This window comes from Mustela nigripes, chromosome 6 (assembly GCF_022355385.1).
Source record: "Mustela nigripes isolate SB6536 chromosome 6, MUSNIG.SB6536, whole genome shotgun sequence".
Taxonomy (NCBI): Eukaryota; Metazoa; Chordata; class Mammalia; order Carnivora; family Mustelidae; genus Mustela; species Mustela nigripes.
The window spans coordinates 101,085,243-101,102,806 of record NC_081562.1 but is presented as its reverse complement, the minus strand read 5'-3'; the positions used below and the strand labels follow the sequence as shown (position 1 = coordinate 101,102,806).

The 17,564-nt window shown below is 46.3% G+C and overlaps 1 protein-coding gene across 1 annotated transcript in view; it reads right to left on the bottom strand.

Annotated features, from left to right (window-relative positions):
* The window catches only part of VWF (von Willebrand factor), a 133,899-nt gene that overhangs the window by 107,415 nt on the left and 8,920 nt on the right, over positions 1 to 17,564 (bottom strand). The window contains exons 4-6 of the mRNA XM_059403765.1: positions 13,696 to 13,798; positions 12,934 to 13,142; positions 5,610 to 5,734 (exon numbers count right to left, since the gene is read on the bottom strand). Of these exons, the coding sequence (XP_059259748.1) occupies positions 5,610 to 5,734; positions 12,934 to 13,142; positions 13,696 to 13,798 (437 nt within the window). The remainder of the gene's footprint in view (positions 1 to 5,609; positions 5,735 to 12,933; positions 13,143 to 13,695; positions 13,799 to 17,564) is intronic.

Genomic DNA, 17,564 nt, shown 5'->3' with positions numbered 1-17,564 from the left:
ATCCTGCTCCCAGTGAGGAAAAATCGTCAGCTCTGTGCTAAGAGCCACAACACCACTCACCATTCTAATGGTAATAAGAATGCCATTCTTATGGCAATCTGTCACCTACAGAACCAAGATGGCATTTATGTTCCCAAAAGCGTTTGTCCCTTGAACAAGATTGTAGATCCAATCCATGCAGATTACCATCACCCAGACCCCATAAAATACCTCAGTAAATATGTACACATGGGCGCCATCAGATTCTTGCTCATTCTTGTCCTCATCAGGGAAAGGAAAAGGAAAAGAAAGCCACTTTTGTTAATTTTGTTAAACGATTTTGAGATTGTTACATTAGGAAGCCATTTAAACTGAAAACTTGAGGACTAGGACCTTATCTGACCCTCCTCAAGGGTTTGTCAAATAAATACTGCTTGACTAGGGGAACCCTGTGGCAGCCCCTGATTGCTGTTATAAAACTAGACCCCAAAGGCACACTGGTCAAGGTCACCTCCAACCCACCACACGCACACGGGCTCACTGCCATTCTGAATTATGATAAGCCCAAGATTCCTAACATCGATGAAAAAAATTTCTTCTGCTCCAGACACCTGCCTAATTTTGCTGCTGCTGCTTCTGCAGGACAACTGACCCCTGGAGGGCCAAGCAATATATGGTATACTCAGTCTTCCAAGAAAGACTGGTCATCTTGAGGACCAACTCTGGGGAGGTATACAGAGAGAACTCTTAGGGCCGGGGGCCTGAAAGCATCCTTACATTCAGGTAGCAGCAGCAAAAGCAAGAGATGGTCTTCCCAGTTTGGGGGAGGTGATCCTAGGGAGGAGGATGGCTACAGCAACTGTGTTTTCCAGTGGAAGCAAGGTCAAAATCACGGCCATCGAGTAGAGTTCTGCAGGGTGTCCAGTGCATGGTGGCAACATGCTGAGGCCTTATCTTTCACACCATAGACACCACACAGGTACACGTACATTCTATGCACATTTCTAATGCTTATTATGGCAATTTCCCATCAGGGAGTGGTGAAGTGCCTTGAGGAAGGGGCCTCTTTGTCTAGTTAGTAAGAATATTGGGTGGACTAGCTGTCGTTGTGAGGACTAAGGACAAAGACAGGATCCTTTCATAAGGTTCAGCCCTTGCTGACAGTACCCAGACTAACAGAATGTGAAGTTTTAAAAAAAAGGGGGGGGGGAAGGGGGGCAACCCAAGACTCTTTCTAAAATGTTCATTATGTAGTAGAGTTACCTGCAAATTAACATCAATTATCTGAGCATTTAGAGCTTGGGGCTTTTTATTACTAGGTCTGAACCCTGAGCTCCAGACTCCAGCAGCCCTACCCTCTGTTTCAAAGGCTGAAAAAAACCTGGAAATTTGCATGCAGTCAAACAAGGCATTCTTCAGTCCCAGCAGGGAGACTGGAGGGTGGGGTTGTTGGCATAACAAGGAAACATTCATCCCCTAGGTATAAGTAATATGACCTGGCTCAGAATAAGCTGACTCCTGGCTACCAGCATGGAAAGGAGAGCGCCAGAGAAGTGGGAGAATAGATTCTGGCGGCTCTCAAGAAAAGTTCTTAGGTCAAGGTAGCCTTCCCCACAGAACACTCTGCCACAGCAAATGGTCCTTAGAGCCACAATGGCAAGCTCTTGTAAGTGATGCCCATTTACCAGACCTGACTTTTGAACCCGGTGGCCCAGGGGACCAAGCAGATGGAGAACAATTCCAGAGCCCGCACTAATCACCTCCCAGGAGATGAGTCGTTGGCTTCCAAGCCAATGAGGGCGCCCGGTCTTGGGTGAACACAACCTGATTGGCAGAGACCAAGCCAGCTCAGTCTTCGCAGGTAAACAACCTGATACTACCTCTGAGCTTAAAGAAGCCTGCGCCTGGGGAGGTGTGGCGTGTCTGGGGGGCTCGGCCCAGCCCTAAGAACTTGGAAACCAGTTTCTCAGGCTGCTCCCAGGACACTGGTTAGTGAGGACTTCAACACACCCAGGAGACAAAGTGAGTAGCAAGCCTGCAGCTGGAGCCTCCAAAAGGCAACCCCGGAGACAAACAAGGCTTCTCATGGATTCGTCCTCCCTCCCCCCGCCCCCCTTTGTCTCCAGCAGACGAGTGGCCTAGGATCAGGTTCTCCATGTGAAAATCCTGTCTTCACCTCCCACCTCTTAGGGATAGGTGAGAGTATCCCTTTCTATCCCAAGGGTGGGGGAATATTTGTCAAGCGCTTCTTGGCACTGGCCTGTGTTTGCAAAGTGCAGTGAGACAAAGCCCATGCTCTGGAGAAGCGGATTCAGCATTAAAGGTACTTAGGTGACCCACAACCCCACCTCACCACGGAGGCACCCCCTGCCTAATCCCACCGCTGCCTAGAGAACACTGAAGGGCAGGAGAGGGGGAAGCGCCTGCCAGCCACAAAACAGGAAGCTAGGAAATAAAGACAGAAATGACCAAAATCTCCCTTCCGGCCCCTCAGTGCACCTGATTCCTGGAGGGCCCTCCATCTGAAATTAACTCGGGTTGCCAAGCAGCTCTAGAAGAAAATCTGGCTTCGGTCACATACCCACCCCTCAGCGTGGATGTGTTTAGACACCTTCTCTCCTTCTAACCTCAGTCTCTGCTCAGCTTCCCCAGAAGGAACTGGGTTATAATTGGGAAGAGGGGAGGTGAAGAGAAAGGAATGAATTTTGGATCTTAGGCTTAAAGCACTATGTGTGCTTGGCCTCTTTCCACACTCGCGGTAGAGCCCCTGCCACCGAGAGCCCAGACAGCAGGAGGATGCTGGGAGTCAAGAAATAACAGTAATTAATAACAAGAACAGTGCCTACAGTTGAACTCCACTGCCCTAAACACTCCACACAGATTCTTTCTCTTATTCTTACAGTGACCCTCTGTAGCAGCTGCTCTTCCTGTGCCCATTTTATGCATGCAGAAACTGAGGCTCGGACAAGGCAAGGGTCTTCCTCAGAGTTACAAAGCCAGGAAGTGGCCTGACCCCAAACCCATATCCTTAGCATCATGCAGAGGCCCATGGAGGAGAAAAAAAATTGAGGCTCTACCAAGGGCAATCACCAGATATTTCAAAAGTTTTCCTGGAAAGAAGAGTAAACTACCCTCTTCCACACAACAGCACCCTCCTCCCGGGTGTTAGAACTTGGTCAACCTTAGTCAGTTGCCAGGACAGGGCTATGGTCCAGGCGACACAGATGTTTATGGACAAGCTGGAAACCTAGCACCGCTGAAACCTTGGAAACCCAAGAAAAAGAGGCATTCGGATCATGCTTGTTTAGAAATTGGAAATTGTGTTTACAATCTCGGCAGCTGGACTAAATATCAAGCTAGAATATTTTCCTGTGCCTGACAAAGTCCTTGGTTCCAAAGATCAGATTGTTCCACAAAAATGGAAAAGGCTCACTACCTGAGTTACCAGCTAGCAATGAAAGTCTCTTGTGCTAAGTAAGGCAGGGGAGTGTGTGTGTGTGTGTGTGTTTCTTTTACTTCTGGAGCAGGAAAGGCTGGAGTTTCTCTACTTCTGGGCAGAGCTGGGTAAATCAGACTTCTGCAAGCTGCAGATGGGGCATCGATACCGTGGAGGTAGGCCCAATCTGCAGACATATAACACCACCCACTGAACATTTATTGAGACTTATTGGAAACTGTCTCTCTAGCCCAATCCAGTGAAACATACAGTGTTCTAGAGCTGAAAGGAACCCTAAGAATCCTGGAAGCCATCTCCTCAGGGAAAACTCAAGGACCAGAGGCAGAGATAATGAGCCACCTGAGGCAATGAGGCCAGAGCTGCAGACACCAGGGAGCCAGAGACAGGGAACTCTGACTCTGCAGCCTGTCAGCGGCTGATGCTGGTCAGGTACCTAGCCTCCCAAGGCTTTGCTTTCCTCATTGCTCTGGAGAACTGTGGAGGCCCACCATGGCCCTGGAGGCCTGTCAAGGCTGTGTGCCAGGGGCCGCCCTCTTGCTGGGGGCAGGAGCAGGGTGGTTGCTCCCTGGGTGGGGGCTGGGGGATGGCTCTCTACAGGGGATGTCCAGGGCAGTGTGAATGCCCTTCAAAGCCCAGGACTCATCCCCTCACGGCTAACAGTGCTGGCGGCTAAGGGCTCACAGCTGAGTCGCTGCAGGCATTGCCCTCAGTCCAAGAGAGCTGTCCCGCCTCCCTGCCCCAAAGGAAGCCTATATCTGATGACCAAGTGGTCAGTTCAGGCTTGCCTAGTGGGGGGCATCAACCCCCCCCCCCCCAGGTTTCAGAGCTCCCTGAAGGATCTGCCTTGTGAGTTCATGGTGATTCGCCCTCCCCACTGCCCAGCGCTGCCTTTTTCACTCCCTTACAGATGCTGCTTCTGAGAAGGTCTCCAGTCACTCTCTGCCCAGGAGACCTGATTCACGCCATCCCCAAGAAATCTTGTCCCCCAGACAGTGAGTGTGTGCACACAGCCTCAGTAGGGCCATCCATGTGCTGACAAGGGCCCAGCTTTACCCAGAGCCATGCTGCTTCTCCTCTCTCAGCCTCAGCAGCCGGACCCCATGGGGAGAGAGGGGTCATCCCTCAAGGGAGGTCTGCCCCCTACCCACGAAACATCACCCTCTTAACACCCCACCCACCATGGCACAAGGCCTCCCCTGCAGAAGGTAGAGGCATAGTACCGTCCTGCCACTCTCTCCCACCAGACCCCCTCCTCTCCAAGGGGGAGGGTCTGGTAGTGGGGTCATAAGGGACAACTCTGAAGGGGAAGAAGCTGCCCTATGGTTAGAAACAGGGGCTGTGGGGAAAGGGATGGGAGGTGCCACCATCTGTCCTGAGTCTCAGGACAGAGGCACACACAGATGCTTAAGGCCTTGTGACTACAGAGGTACTGACTGGACTAATGTGGCCACAAGCCACAGAATGCCACAGCCACCAGCACATGGAAAAGGAAAGATTTTCCCCTAGAGCCTCCCTAGAGAGAGTGGCCCTCCTGACACATTGATCTTGGCCTTAAATTCAGATTTCTGGCCCCTAGAACTATGAGAGAATATGCTTCTGTTGCTGTAAGCCACTGATTTTGTGACTAATTTGCCACCACAGCCTCAGGAAAATATTATCACGTACAGGTTGGACACCTCAGACTCACCTCCCTCCTCTCTGCTCAGCTTCCCTGAGTATAAAGTACCCCCCTGCCAGCTCTTATGCTGGTAAGGCCTTGGGGCCTTGCCCTCCTATTCGTACTTTCTAAAAACCACTCGTTGAACACCTAAAAAGGAATCGTTTCCCCGTTGCAGAATTTCAGACGGGCAGCAGGAGATGATGGAGATATTTGGGGACAAGAGAGGGCATTAGAATGTAAAGCAGAAAAGTCTGGTTGTTCACTCTACCAACTCCTTAAACCCATTTTCAGAGGTGCAGGCCCAGAACAGTGTTAGATTCGAGCTAACCGACTCTGGCCACAGTTTTCAGGAAAAAAGAGGTCCGTGGGAACCCTTCTTTGAAGAGCAAGAGGGAACCACAGAGGTAGGCCCACTCTGTGCCTCAGTGGAAGACCTAAGACCAGATGACTTTCTGCCTCTTAATCCCAGAAGACCCACTCCATTCAGACCGCCCCAGCTGGGGTGGTACCCACCTGCTGCATTTCCTCAGAGGAAACATTGCATGGGCTGCCAGGAGGGGACACCCGTTTGCACCGTTGTTCCCCGCTGCTCAGGGCCCAGGAGTTGGCAAAGTCATAGGGGTCCGAGGTCAAGGTCCCTGTGGAGAAGGTTTTAGGAACAAAGTCACAATTAAGCCTGAGCCAGGACTTCTAAGTGAAAACTCTGGGTTTCACCTGAAACAACCTTCCATTGGGTTGGTACATAGGCCCCTGGGGTGGGGAGTACCTTTTGTGCAGCATTCAGCAGGTTACCACAGGGCATAGGGCTCAGAGCTCAGCCCATGTGTGGAGAGGGGTGGCTGGCTGGATGCGCACAGTGAGGAGGGCAGCGTGAAAGACGATGAGGAGCATGCCCATCCACGCTCTCTCCCCGTCCCTTGCACACCTTTCCCCTCTGTGCAGAATGTTCTCCACCTCCTAGTACCTTGGCTGCCTCCACTCATTCTTTGAGATGTAGCTCCAATGCCACTTCCTCCAGGAAGCACTATGAAGTAGTTCTGTTCCCAGCCCCCTGCCCCAGTCTGTGTTCCCTCAGCACCCCTGCCATCCTTCCATCAAAACTCTCATCGCCCTCTGTGTTAATATTCCCTTTTTTTATATTCATACTCCATTCAACCGTGAGCTCCCTAATTCAGGGTACATGCTGTGTCTCTTATCTCTGAATTCTTATCTGGCGCTTTGTAGACACTCAAAATGTTTTTGCAGATTGAAGGTAAGAATGTGACATGGAACCTGAGCCCCCAGTCACTGCATCCCCCGGGCTCTCACAGAATTGGGGCCTTAGTCTTATATTGATTGTGCCTCCATCATCTCCCACAACAGACAGGGTCTACAGGCTTCCATGGCAAAGGAGAGTCCTAATACCCCTTCTGAGTCTTCACTGCCAAGGGACAAATGGAGCATTGAGGCAACCAGTCCTTTTGCATAACCAGGTCTGGAAGACTGAAGTATGTTTCAAGGTCAAATAATGTACTTGAGAATAGAAAATAAACTATCCTTGGGGAAGGGAAAGCAGGACCATGGCATCTGGCATGTCATCAGCAGGGAAAATGGCACCTTTCAAAGATTCACTTCCTAATTCCTGGAACCTATGAGTATTCTCTTATAGGGCAAAAAGATGTGGTTAAGTTTTTAAGGATCTTAAGAGGAAAAGCTTATCTTGGATTATCTAAGTGGGCCTTAGATCCAATGACACGTATCCTTATCAGAGGGAGGCAGCAGGAGGAGAGACAGAGACACAGAGACGTGATATAGTCACATGTTAAGGATTGCTTTTGGTAGTTGGGAGAGGCAAGGAACAGGTTCTCCAATAGGGCCTCTGGAGGGGTGCAGCCCTATCAACACCTTGATTTTAGATGTTGGGCCTCCTGAACTTGGGAGAGAATAAACTTCTGTTGTTTTAAGCCATGGGAGAAGCCCAAGGGAATTTAAATTTATGGAGTTTCTATTTTGTGCCAGGCATTATGACAAATGCCTTCTGGGTTCTTAGTCACCATGCCACAGAGGCTTGTCCACTTTCCAATATACCATGAGAGCTCCAAAAACTTCAGGTTATACCATCTTCGTATGGAGGTTTTAAAGCAAATATGCTTAAAATTATTACTATAAAGAAGAAATTGAAACCTCATACAAGAAGACAAGACAATAAGAAAAAAACAAGAGAGTTGAAGAAGGACCAAATTTACCTTCTAAAGCTACAAATGTAGTCATGAAATAGAAAGAAAACCCAATTGGTGGGTTAAACATCATCTGGAAATTCAAGTTGAGGGAACTAGTGAACCAGAAGATACATCTAAGTAGTGATGGGCTGATGAGCCAGCTGTCCGGGGAAATGCAAAGTCCTGATTTTTAGGATTTGCTGATTTCCATGCAGCAGATACTCCACCATGGCCAGTTTCTAACTACCAATATGGCAGTATTGAATGCAGACCTGGTAAAGACACATGTAAACGGTTCTCACCAGCCAGCATGAGTGCACCACCCAAAAAGCAGCAAAGAGGAATAGAGAGATAGAAAAATGAAAGTAAGGTTTAAAAAAAAAAAAAAAGGATGGAATAAAAATATCTGATATATGTCTAACAGATAGAGAGAAAATGACTGAAAATTTTCTAAATCTGATGGAAGATAGGAGTCCTCAGGTTCAGGAATCACAGCCTCAAGCAAGATAATAAAAATAAGACTGGGGCACCTGGGTAGCTCAGTTGGTTAAGCATCTGCCTTTGGCTCAGATCATGTTTCCAAAGTCCTGGGACTGAGTCCCACACTGGGCTCATTGCGCAGCAGGGAGCCTGCTTTTCCCTTTAACTTCACTCCTCCCAACATGTGCTCTCTCTCTCTCCTTTCTCTCAAATACATAAGATCTATTTTTAAAAAGATAATAAAAATAAAGCACACATCTAGATAACATAGTGAAATTTCAGAATTTAAGATGACTTGTGTACAAAGATAAAAGATATTACCTGCAATGAAATAACAGTTGGACTGACAATCTACTTCTCCGGAACAACAATGGAGTGGCATCTTCTAAAGTACTATGAGAAATAACTGATGTCCTAGACTTTTATACCTAGCTAAAGTATTGTGTAAGAATGAGGGGGTGTTTGTTCCAGTTACCGCTGTTATCACTATCAGACCCTGAAAGAAGGAAGAACTGAGGGATATTGTTTAAAAAAGTAGAAATTGAACCTAGAAAAAAAGAATAAGATACAAGAGGAAATTATGAGCAAAGAATCTGTTAAACATGAAGGGACATCTAAAGAAGCACTGATTGTGTCAAGCTATAATAATAACACCAGATTTGGTGGTATTCAAAAAAGGTACAAGGGTCAGTGAAGTAGTGAGGAGAGAAGTAACATTTTAAAAAGCAGCAATAGTAGAAAGCATAAAATAAGATGGTTAATGGAAATCCAAATACACCAGCACCACAACTGAATATAAAATAAATGAAAAGAGGATATAAAACTTCCTAGTAAGAAGACAGGAGAGTTTAGGTTACATTAAAATAACAAGAATGAGGGATGCCTGGGTGGCTCAGTCAGTTAAGTGCCTGCCTTTGGCTCAGGGCATGATCCCGGGGTCCTGGAATTGAGTCCTGCATCCGGCTTCCTGCTCAGCAGGGAGCCTGTTTCTCCCTCTCGCTCTCCCTATGTGTTCTCTTTCTCAAATAAATAAAGAAAACCTTTTTTTTTTTTAAAGTAATAAATAATAAATAAAAAAGAACTGCCACCTGATTCAGCAATTCAAACTCTGGATATCTACCCAAAAGAACTAAAGGCAGGGTCTTTTTTTTTTTTTTAAGACTTTATTTATTTGACAGAGAGAGAAACAGCAAGAGAGGGAACACAAGTAGAGGGAGTGGGAGAGAAAGAAGCAGGCTTCCCACTGAGCAGGGAGCCTGATATGGGGCTTGATCCCAGGACCCTGAAATCATGACCTGAGTCAAAGGCAGATGCTTAACAACTGAGCCACCCAGGCACCCCTGAAGGTAGGGTGTTAAAAAAATTATGTGTACACCCCGGTTTGTTGCAGCATTATTCACTCTGGCGACTCATGGAAACAACCCAAGTGTCCATCAAGGCATGAATGGATAAGCAAAACGTGGTAGATACATACAATGTACATTCAGGTTAAAAATGAAGGAAATTCTGACCTAAAGGGGATGAAGGAGTATGAACCTCCAGTCAAAAAATAAACAAGTCGCAGAGGTGAAAAGTACAGCATGCAGAGAATATGGCGAATAAGACAGTAAAACATGGTTTGGTGACAGATGGTGATTACACTTATCTCGATGAGCACTGAGTAATGTGCGGAAGTGCTGAATCACTACGTTGTCCACCTGAAGCCAAGATAACACTGGATGTTGGTTATACTGCAATAAAAAAGTGACTTTCTTCCTAAGGGTTTATTGTTAATAGTGATACTACTTCAGAATATCCCACTTACACGTATAGCATAAACATGTACTATTTTACTCTGCAGGCACATTTGCGAGTCTATTAGCACTTACTTTGGGGCTCATTGTGACTGGCACTGTGTTTCTGACACAAACGGGCCTTAAGCACTTTGTTAAATTGTTGACAAATAATCCTTGTCTGCTGTTGTTTTCAAGGCTGTTCTCTAGATGCTGAAATGTGTTACAAAACAAGGTGCAAATTTAGGGGTGCCTTGGTGCCTCAGTCCTTAAGCATCTGCCTTTGGCTCAGGGCATGATCCCAGGGTCTTGGGATCAAGCCCCATGTTGAGCTCCCTGCTCAGCAGAAAGCCTGCCTCTCCTTCTCCTACTCCCCCTGCTTGTGTTTCCTCACTCACTATATCTCTCTCTGTCAAATAAGTAAAATCTTCAAAAAAAAAAAAAAAAACAACAAAAACCCACAAGGTACAAATTTAAAACAATGCCTGTGTTCAAATAAGTGATTTAAATACAAAAAAAAAAAAAATAGGAAATTCTAATATATGCCTCAACACATGGATGAATAGTAAAGCCATTATGCTAAGCGAAATAAACCAGTCACAAAAAGACAAATACTGTATGACTCCATTTACATGAGGTACTTGGAGTAGTAAGAATCACAGAGACAGAAAGTAGAATAGTGGTGGCCAGGGTTGGGAAAGAGGAGGACCGAATGGGAAGTTATTACTTAATGGGTATAGAGTTTCAGTTTTGCAAGAGAAAAAGAGTTCCGGAGACAGACACTGTAATTGATTGCATCAAAGTGTGAATGTACCTAATGCCATTGAAGTGTGTACTGAAAAATGAGTAGGACAGTCAATATCACTTTATGTGTGTTTACCACAATTTTTTTTAAAGATTTTATTTATTTATTTGACAGACAGAGATCATAAGTAGGCAGAGAGGCAGGAAGACAGAGAGACACAGGGAAGCAGGGTCCCTGCTGAGCAGAGAGCCCGATTCGGGGCTCAATCCCAGGACCCTGGGATCATGACCTGAGCTGAAGGCAGAGGCTTTAACCCACTGAGCCACGCAGGTGCCCCTGTTTACCACAATTTTTAAAATGGAGAAAAAAACCCTATACATGAATTTGGGGGAGGGGGAGCAGAGGGCAAATGAGACAATCTTAAGCAGGCCCCACACCAGCACAGAACTTGATCTCAGGACCCCGAAATCATAACCTGAACTGAAATCAAGGGTCAGATGCCTAACCGACTGATCTACACAGGCCCCTGCATGACTGTTTATAGCAGCTTTATCCATAATTGCCTAAGACTAGACACTTCCCTGGTGCATGGATAAATGCACTGTAGCAGTACCCTTCAACAACTGACAGGAACAGTCTCCTGATACATCCGACCACACAGATGGATCTCTAAGGGATGATGTTAAGTGAAAGAAGCCAGACATGGAAGGCAAAGTATTCCTAGTATGATCACAGTTACATGAACTTTGGAAAAATCAAAACTATTGGATCAGAAAAAAGGGCAGTGGCTATCAGGGCTAGGGGCTCATGGAGAGTTCACCTACAAAGGAGCACAAGAATTCTGGAGGGAGGACGCTGTTCCTTAGTTTGTGGTGGTTCCATGGTTCTCCACTTTCCTGAAAGCTCTTAGACCTGGAAGAGTGGCCTTTACTGTATATGACTTATACCTTGATAAATATGACCTTTAAAAATAATAATAATAGGGGCACCTGGGTGGCTCAGTGGGTTAAAGCCTCTGCCTTTGGCTCAGGTCATGATCCCGGAGTTCTGGGATTGAGCCCCACATCGGGCTCTTTGCTCAGCAGGGAGCCTGCTTCCCTCTCTCTCTCTGCCTCTCTGCCTACTTGTGATCTCTGTCTGTCCAATCAATAAATAAAATTTTTTAAAAAATAATAAAACCCAATTATGTGCTTCTTTCATGTAATACATCTGAAACAAAACCACACAGACCAGTTGAGTATGAAAAAATATGTCAAGCAAATACCTAAAAAAAAGTGAGGTATTTATATATTAATGTCAGATTTTAAGGCATAAGGCATTATTTTAAAATGGCAAGTCATTACATAAAAGGAACAGTTCACTAGAAAGATTCAATATTTCTAAAATCTAATTGCAAAGTTTCAAAATATATAGAGGAAACTTGATAGAATTACACAAAGTGATTGACAAGTTCACCACCACTGCAGAAAAATTTAATACAGCTTTCTTAGCTGTAGATAAGCAATTCTACATATTTACTATACATAGCTGTAGATAAGCTATTCTACATATTTACTACTTTATGTCTTCTTCAACTACTAAGGGAAGTTGAAGAAGACATAAAGTAGTAAATATGTAGAATATTTGCATAACATAATTAACAAACTTAATTCAACAAGTATATACAGAATCCTGCACCAATCAAAGAACACATTCTTTTGGAACATAAAAGGATCATCTAGGAGGTTACAAACAAATCTCCCCAAATTTCTAAATTAGAAATCAATTTAGTTACAAAAGATAACTTTAGAAATCCTAAACATCTGGAAATTTTGAACATGCTCTACAGGTTAAGAAAGAATTCAATGGCAATTAGAAAATCCATAGAACTAAATGAAAATGAAAATGAAAATACCATAATTGGTGTAGCTAAGATGACATTTAGAGGAAAATGTATAGTCTTAAAAGCATACATATCGAATGATACAAATTTTGAGTAATCAATGCTGGAGAAGATGAAAACAAATGATCTTACTATTTTCCAACATATACAGTGAAATGAAAGGAACAGTCAACTGTTTCTCTAGATGCTCACCGCTCACCCCTTAATCAGAGGGTAATTGGGCCATAAGGAAGAAGAAGAACTTATGTACAAACGTTTAGCTTCTGTAAGGAAGCATCACTGATTAAATGTTCACATAATTGAAGTTATCAAAAGACAATTAAAGATAAGTAGTGGTTTCCACATTGTCCATATTCTATTGCTCATGAACACACACATAGACTGGCCTTCTTGGACTACGGACCTCCCTTTATAGACCTCCTCCATGAAGTCCTATTGTACTCATTTGGAAGAATCTGTTGAAACCATTCAGCAACTACCAACCACCTACCCTGTATAAGCTTGTGCGGGCAAATCCAAGTTGAACCAAGCCAAGATGAACCAAGCGGGCAAATCCAAGTTGAACCAAGCCAAGATGAACCAACCAACCTCCAAGATGTGGTTTGGGGGCAGGTCTAGGCAGTGGGGTGGAACGCTCAGAGCTAAGGTGGGCAGAATAAACATGATATGCCTGGGGAGGGGTGTTAGTGAAGGTTTTGTAAGCAGGGAAATGACAAACAATACCACAACTCCAGGGAAATGGTATCCGAGAGACACTTACCTTCCTGCGTCCTGAAGTCATCCTCAGCAAAGATGTTAAAGTCGCCACAGAGCCCACAGGTCTTGTTGAAGTATCTGTCTGATAAGAGGACTTGAAAGTTGCCACTGCCATCAATTTTGGCCACAAAGCCATAGGCCTCACTGGACAGCTTGTAGTAGCCAGCCTCGGTCTCCAGGTACAGCCCGTTGGAGGCATAGGGCATGGAGATGCTGGAGGGACAAGGATGAGTTTGGGAAGTGTGAGTCTTGTGTGTTTCCTGGGTGTCTCTCCCACCTTTCAACCCCAACTCCTTGGTCCAGTGTTGGGACCTTGGTGCAAAGTCACTAAGGGTCTAGACCAGGAGTCAGAACACAGAGCTCTCACCCAGACCTGCCTCTTGCTTTCCCTGGGCACATTTACTTCCTCTCTCTGGGCCCCAGCTCCCTCAGCCGAAAAAACAAGGAGGTTGCAAGAGAGATCCCCAGGGTCCTTTTTTTTTTTTTTTTTTTTTAAAAAGATTGTATTTATTTATTGGGAGGGAGTGCAGTGTGAGAGAAAGAGAGATCACAAGCAGGGGGAGCAGTAGGCAGAGGGAGAAGCAGACTCCCCTCGGAGTAGGGAGCCTGATGTGGGGCTCAGTCCCAGGACCCCAGGATCATGCCCTGAGCAAAACGCTTAACCGCCTGAGCCACCCAGGCACCAGCACCCTAAACCCCACCACCGGTCCCAGCGTCCTGTCCTTTTTAACTCAGACATTGCAGACATTCTGGGCTTCAGACTTACCTTTGGGTCCCCTGCAGCACAGTACCATTGACAAACAAATGGATGTCGAAAAATTCTCCAAGATACACAGAGAGGCTCACTCTTTTACCATTTTGGAAGCCCCCTGAAAGAGAAAAGAGTCAGTATCATGGATTATTACCAAAAAAAGTTAGGATATTTATTTCTAATCATCTTATGTACATCAGAAAATCTCATCTCCATGGAAAACTTTCCCCACCATGTAAGGACTTAAATGGGCAATAAAATCTTCCCCAAAATACCATTTACTCACTCATTTTCTATTCATCTAAAAATATTTATTGAATGCCTTCTGGATATATAGCCCGCCAATAGTTTCTTCTTCTCAAAAGAAAACCATAAAAGCATGACCCCTTCTGGTGCTTACAATCTTTTTTTTTTTTAGATTTTATCCATCTATTTGACAGAGAAAGAGGGAGTGTACAAGCAGGGGGAATGGCAGGCAGTGGGAGAAGCTGACTCCCCACAGAGCAGGAGCCCCGATGAGGGGCTTGATCTCAGGACCCTGGATCATGACCTGAGCCGAAGCAGACACTTAGCCAACTGAGCCAACCAGGTGTCCCTGGGAGCTTATCATCTAAGTAAAAGAAGCAGGAAGTAATTGACTATACTGTAAGGAGGCAAATAAAAGCCACATTGTGAGTTATCTGTAACAGATACCCTAGAATAGAGTTATATAAATTGTTCTCTTAGGACAACCCAAATCAGAATCCCTGGGCTCTTTGTTTTAAATGGAAACTCATGGGACACTGGGGCAGCTCAGTGGGAGTCGGAACATGGAGCTCTCATCCAGCCCTGCCTCTTGCTTTCGGCTGCCTCTTGTCTGCCTTTGGCTCAACTCATGATCCCAGGGTCCTGGGATTGAGTTCCGCATCAGGCTCCCTGCTCAGCAGGGAGTCTGCTTCTCTCTCTCCCTCTGCTGCTCCCCCTGCTTGGGATCTCCCTGTCTCTGACAAATAAATAAATAATCTTAAAAAAAAAAGAGAGAGATTCATGAGTTCTGTCTAAGTTTATTGAATGTGATGCTCTGGGAGACATTTAGAACTCCTGCTGGCAAAGTGCCTCACTCCTCGTGGGAATCTCAGGAAGGAGGCGATAAATGATCGATACTGCCACGAGAGATGTGTGACTAGGCGAACACATGAGACAAGGGTTCCGTTGTGAGGGGTCAACCCAGAGGACAGGGTGGGGGCAGTGACCTGAGAGCAGGAGAACAAGCAGGAACCCCAGTGACCCCAGCACCATGGAGACTAATCCCACCACGAGGCCCTGAGAACTGGCGGTCTTCGAAGATTACCAACTGGCCACGGAGGTGAAGGAGCCAGAAGGGACAACGTGGAGGCGGAGTCTCCAGCCTTGGAGACTGGGAAGTTGCTGAAAATAGGAATGAGAAAGGGCAGCAGTGCACATAGAGATGGAAGATGCTGGAGAAAAGGGGGTCGAAGATGGGGTTCAGTGTCTGAGGGAACCTGCAGAAATAGGGCAAAGGACCCAGGCGAAGAAGTTAACCTTGGAAATGAGGAAACAGTCCCTCTCCTAGAAGAGTGCGGCCTCCAGCCGCTCAGCAAAAGAAGAGGCAAGAATGTGTGTGGAACTGAGATGCCTGGGTGGCTCAGTTGGTTAAGCAGCTGCCTTCAGCTCTAGTCATGATCCCAGTGTCTTGGGATCAAGTCCGGTGTAGGGCCTTTGCTCAGCAGGGAGTCTGCTTCTCCCTCTACACTACCTCCCTCACCTGCTCCTGCTCTTGCTCTCTCTCTCAAATAAATTAATAAAACCTTTAAAAAAAAAAAAAAAAGAATGTCTGTGGAACTAAGTGCAGGAGACGTGAAGGTTTGCTAGCATGAGGTACTGCTGCCATGGTTTGGGCCACTGACCTCAGAGAGGAGGAGTTCCCAGCTGAGGCCTGAGCTGGATGGAGCCGCTGGAGGACAGCGATGAGCTGTGGCGCGCGTGCGCACACACACCCACACGCACCAACCGGAAAATACAGTCGCTTCCGGTGAGATTTCAGTGAGGGGGTCACAGGGAAATAACTGGCCCATTCTAAGACTAGATTCCTAGATGATCCATTCTTAGCAGCTCAGGGGCCCCCAGGAAAAGCCCCCAGACCAGCCGCAGCCCACAAACCACAGTCTGCAGAGCTCCAGACCGACACAGTCAGGAGGAAAATGAGATGCTAGCCACATTAAAGGGGTTTTTGTCCTGTTTGCCTGAGGAGATTGCCTGCTCTGCATTTTCACTTAGAACAGTATTACAGCAAGCAAATCTTTATAAACAGTTAAGCAAACCTTCTGACAGCAAGAAATTAGGCAAAGAAAAATAAACACAACCGCAGAGATAGGTGATTGGACAAATAAGAGTTAAATGTAAATGGTAGAATCTGAGTGCTGGGTATATGAGTGTTATTTTTCTTTTTTTAAGATTATTTATTTATTTGACAGAAAGAGAGACAGCAAGACCAGCAACACAAGCAGGGGGAGTGGGAGAGTGAGAGGCAGGCTCTCCGCTGAGCAGGGAACCCAGTACAGAGCTTGATCCCAGGACCTGGGGATCATGACCCCAGTGGAAGTGAGACACATAATGACTGAGCCACCCAGGTGCCCCTTGCTGTCTTATTCTTTTAACATTTCTAAATAGTTGGACATTTCTGCAGTAAAATCTTGAAAAAACAAGCAAATGGAACAGCCTGGTGACCACCTCCCGTTGGCAATCCCTCCCCAGAGCCTTCCGTGCCCCTGGGCCTTTGCAGCTCCCTTCCTGGGCCTGTTCTGGAGTTAGCCCACCCAGTCACAACTCCATTCACCACATGCCTGTGGGAAAGGGTGGATGATGACCCCAAGAAGTCGGGGGCTCTGGGTCCTGTATGACCACAGAAACTGTCTCCCCATCAGTGCGACTTCCCTTGCCATCATGCCCAGTGTCACAGAGCAGATAGATGGGTGGTCTTGCCTCTGCCTCACTGAGTAATTCAACCAGCATGTTGCCCCTGAGCCAAAGGCATCTCGTTCCTGGAAAGGACAGGAATCCCTGAGTGCCTCTCCCTGTAGAATCTCCCGCCCTCTCATGGGGATTCAAAAGGGCTCCGGAGAACAAGGCTGCCAGGGAGCGTGTTGCTGGAGGGCTGGTAGGCATTGGGAAGGCAGGGAACACCTGCTGAGCGGAGACGTGGTGAGGCATTGAGTGCCCTGTCAGGAGAGGTGGAGCTGGCTGCCCAGGTCTTCACTTGTCCGGGGACCCAGGGAGAGCGGGGATTGGGACACTCAGTGAGGCTGAACTTCGAGGAGTCTGTGGGATTTCTGACACTGAACATCTGAGGAGCAGATCACTCCACACCCAAAGCAGGGGTGGGGGGCAGCCAGGAGATTTTTGAAAGTGTGTCCTGAAGACTTCAGTACAGAAAAACACGCTATGGGGGCACCTGGCTGGCTCGGTCATGACTCTTGATCTCAAAGTTGTGGGTTCAAGCCCCATGTTGGGTGTAGAGTTTACTTAAGAATAAAAATCTTAAAAAGGGAGAAAGAGAGAGAGAAAGAAAAACACCATCTTGGGGATGGTCTAAACAGGTGGCTTTAAGATGTTTTTGCCCAAAAGCAGAGTAAAAACACAGTTGACTTCATGAGGCTATATACACACACTCACATACTTCCTGTCACTTACCCTTCCCATGTGCCATGCACTCTGACACCTTCTAAAGTTTTCTGTTCTCTTCCATATAATTTCTTTAAATGCTGGTTACACCCATTACTTTTAAATCCATACGTTATGACTTGGTTTGAAAAACACTGATCTAGACTGATTCCACTTCATAGGTAGAGAAGACGATGCCTGAGTTTACAACATGGTTTGTCCAC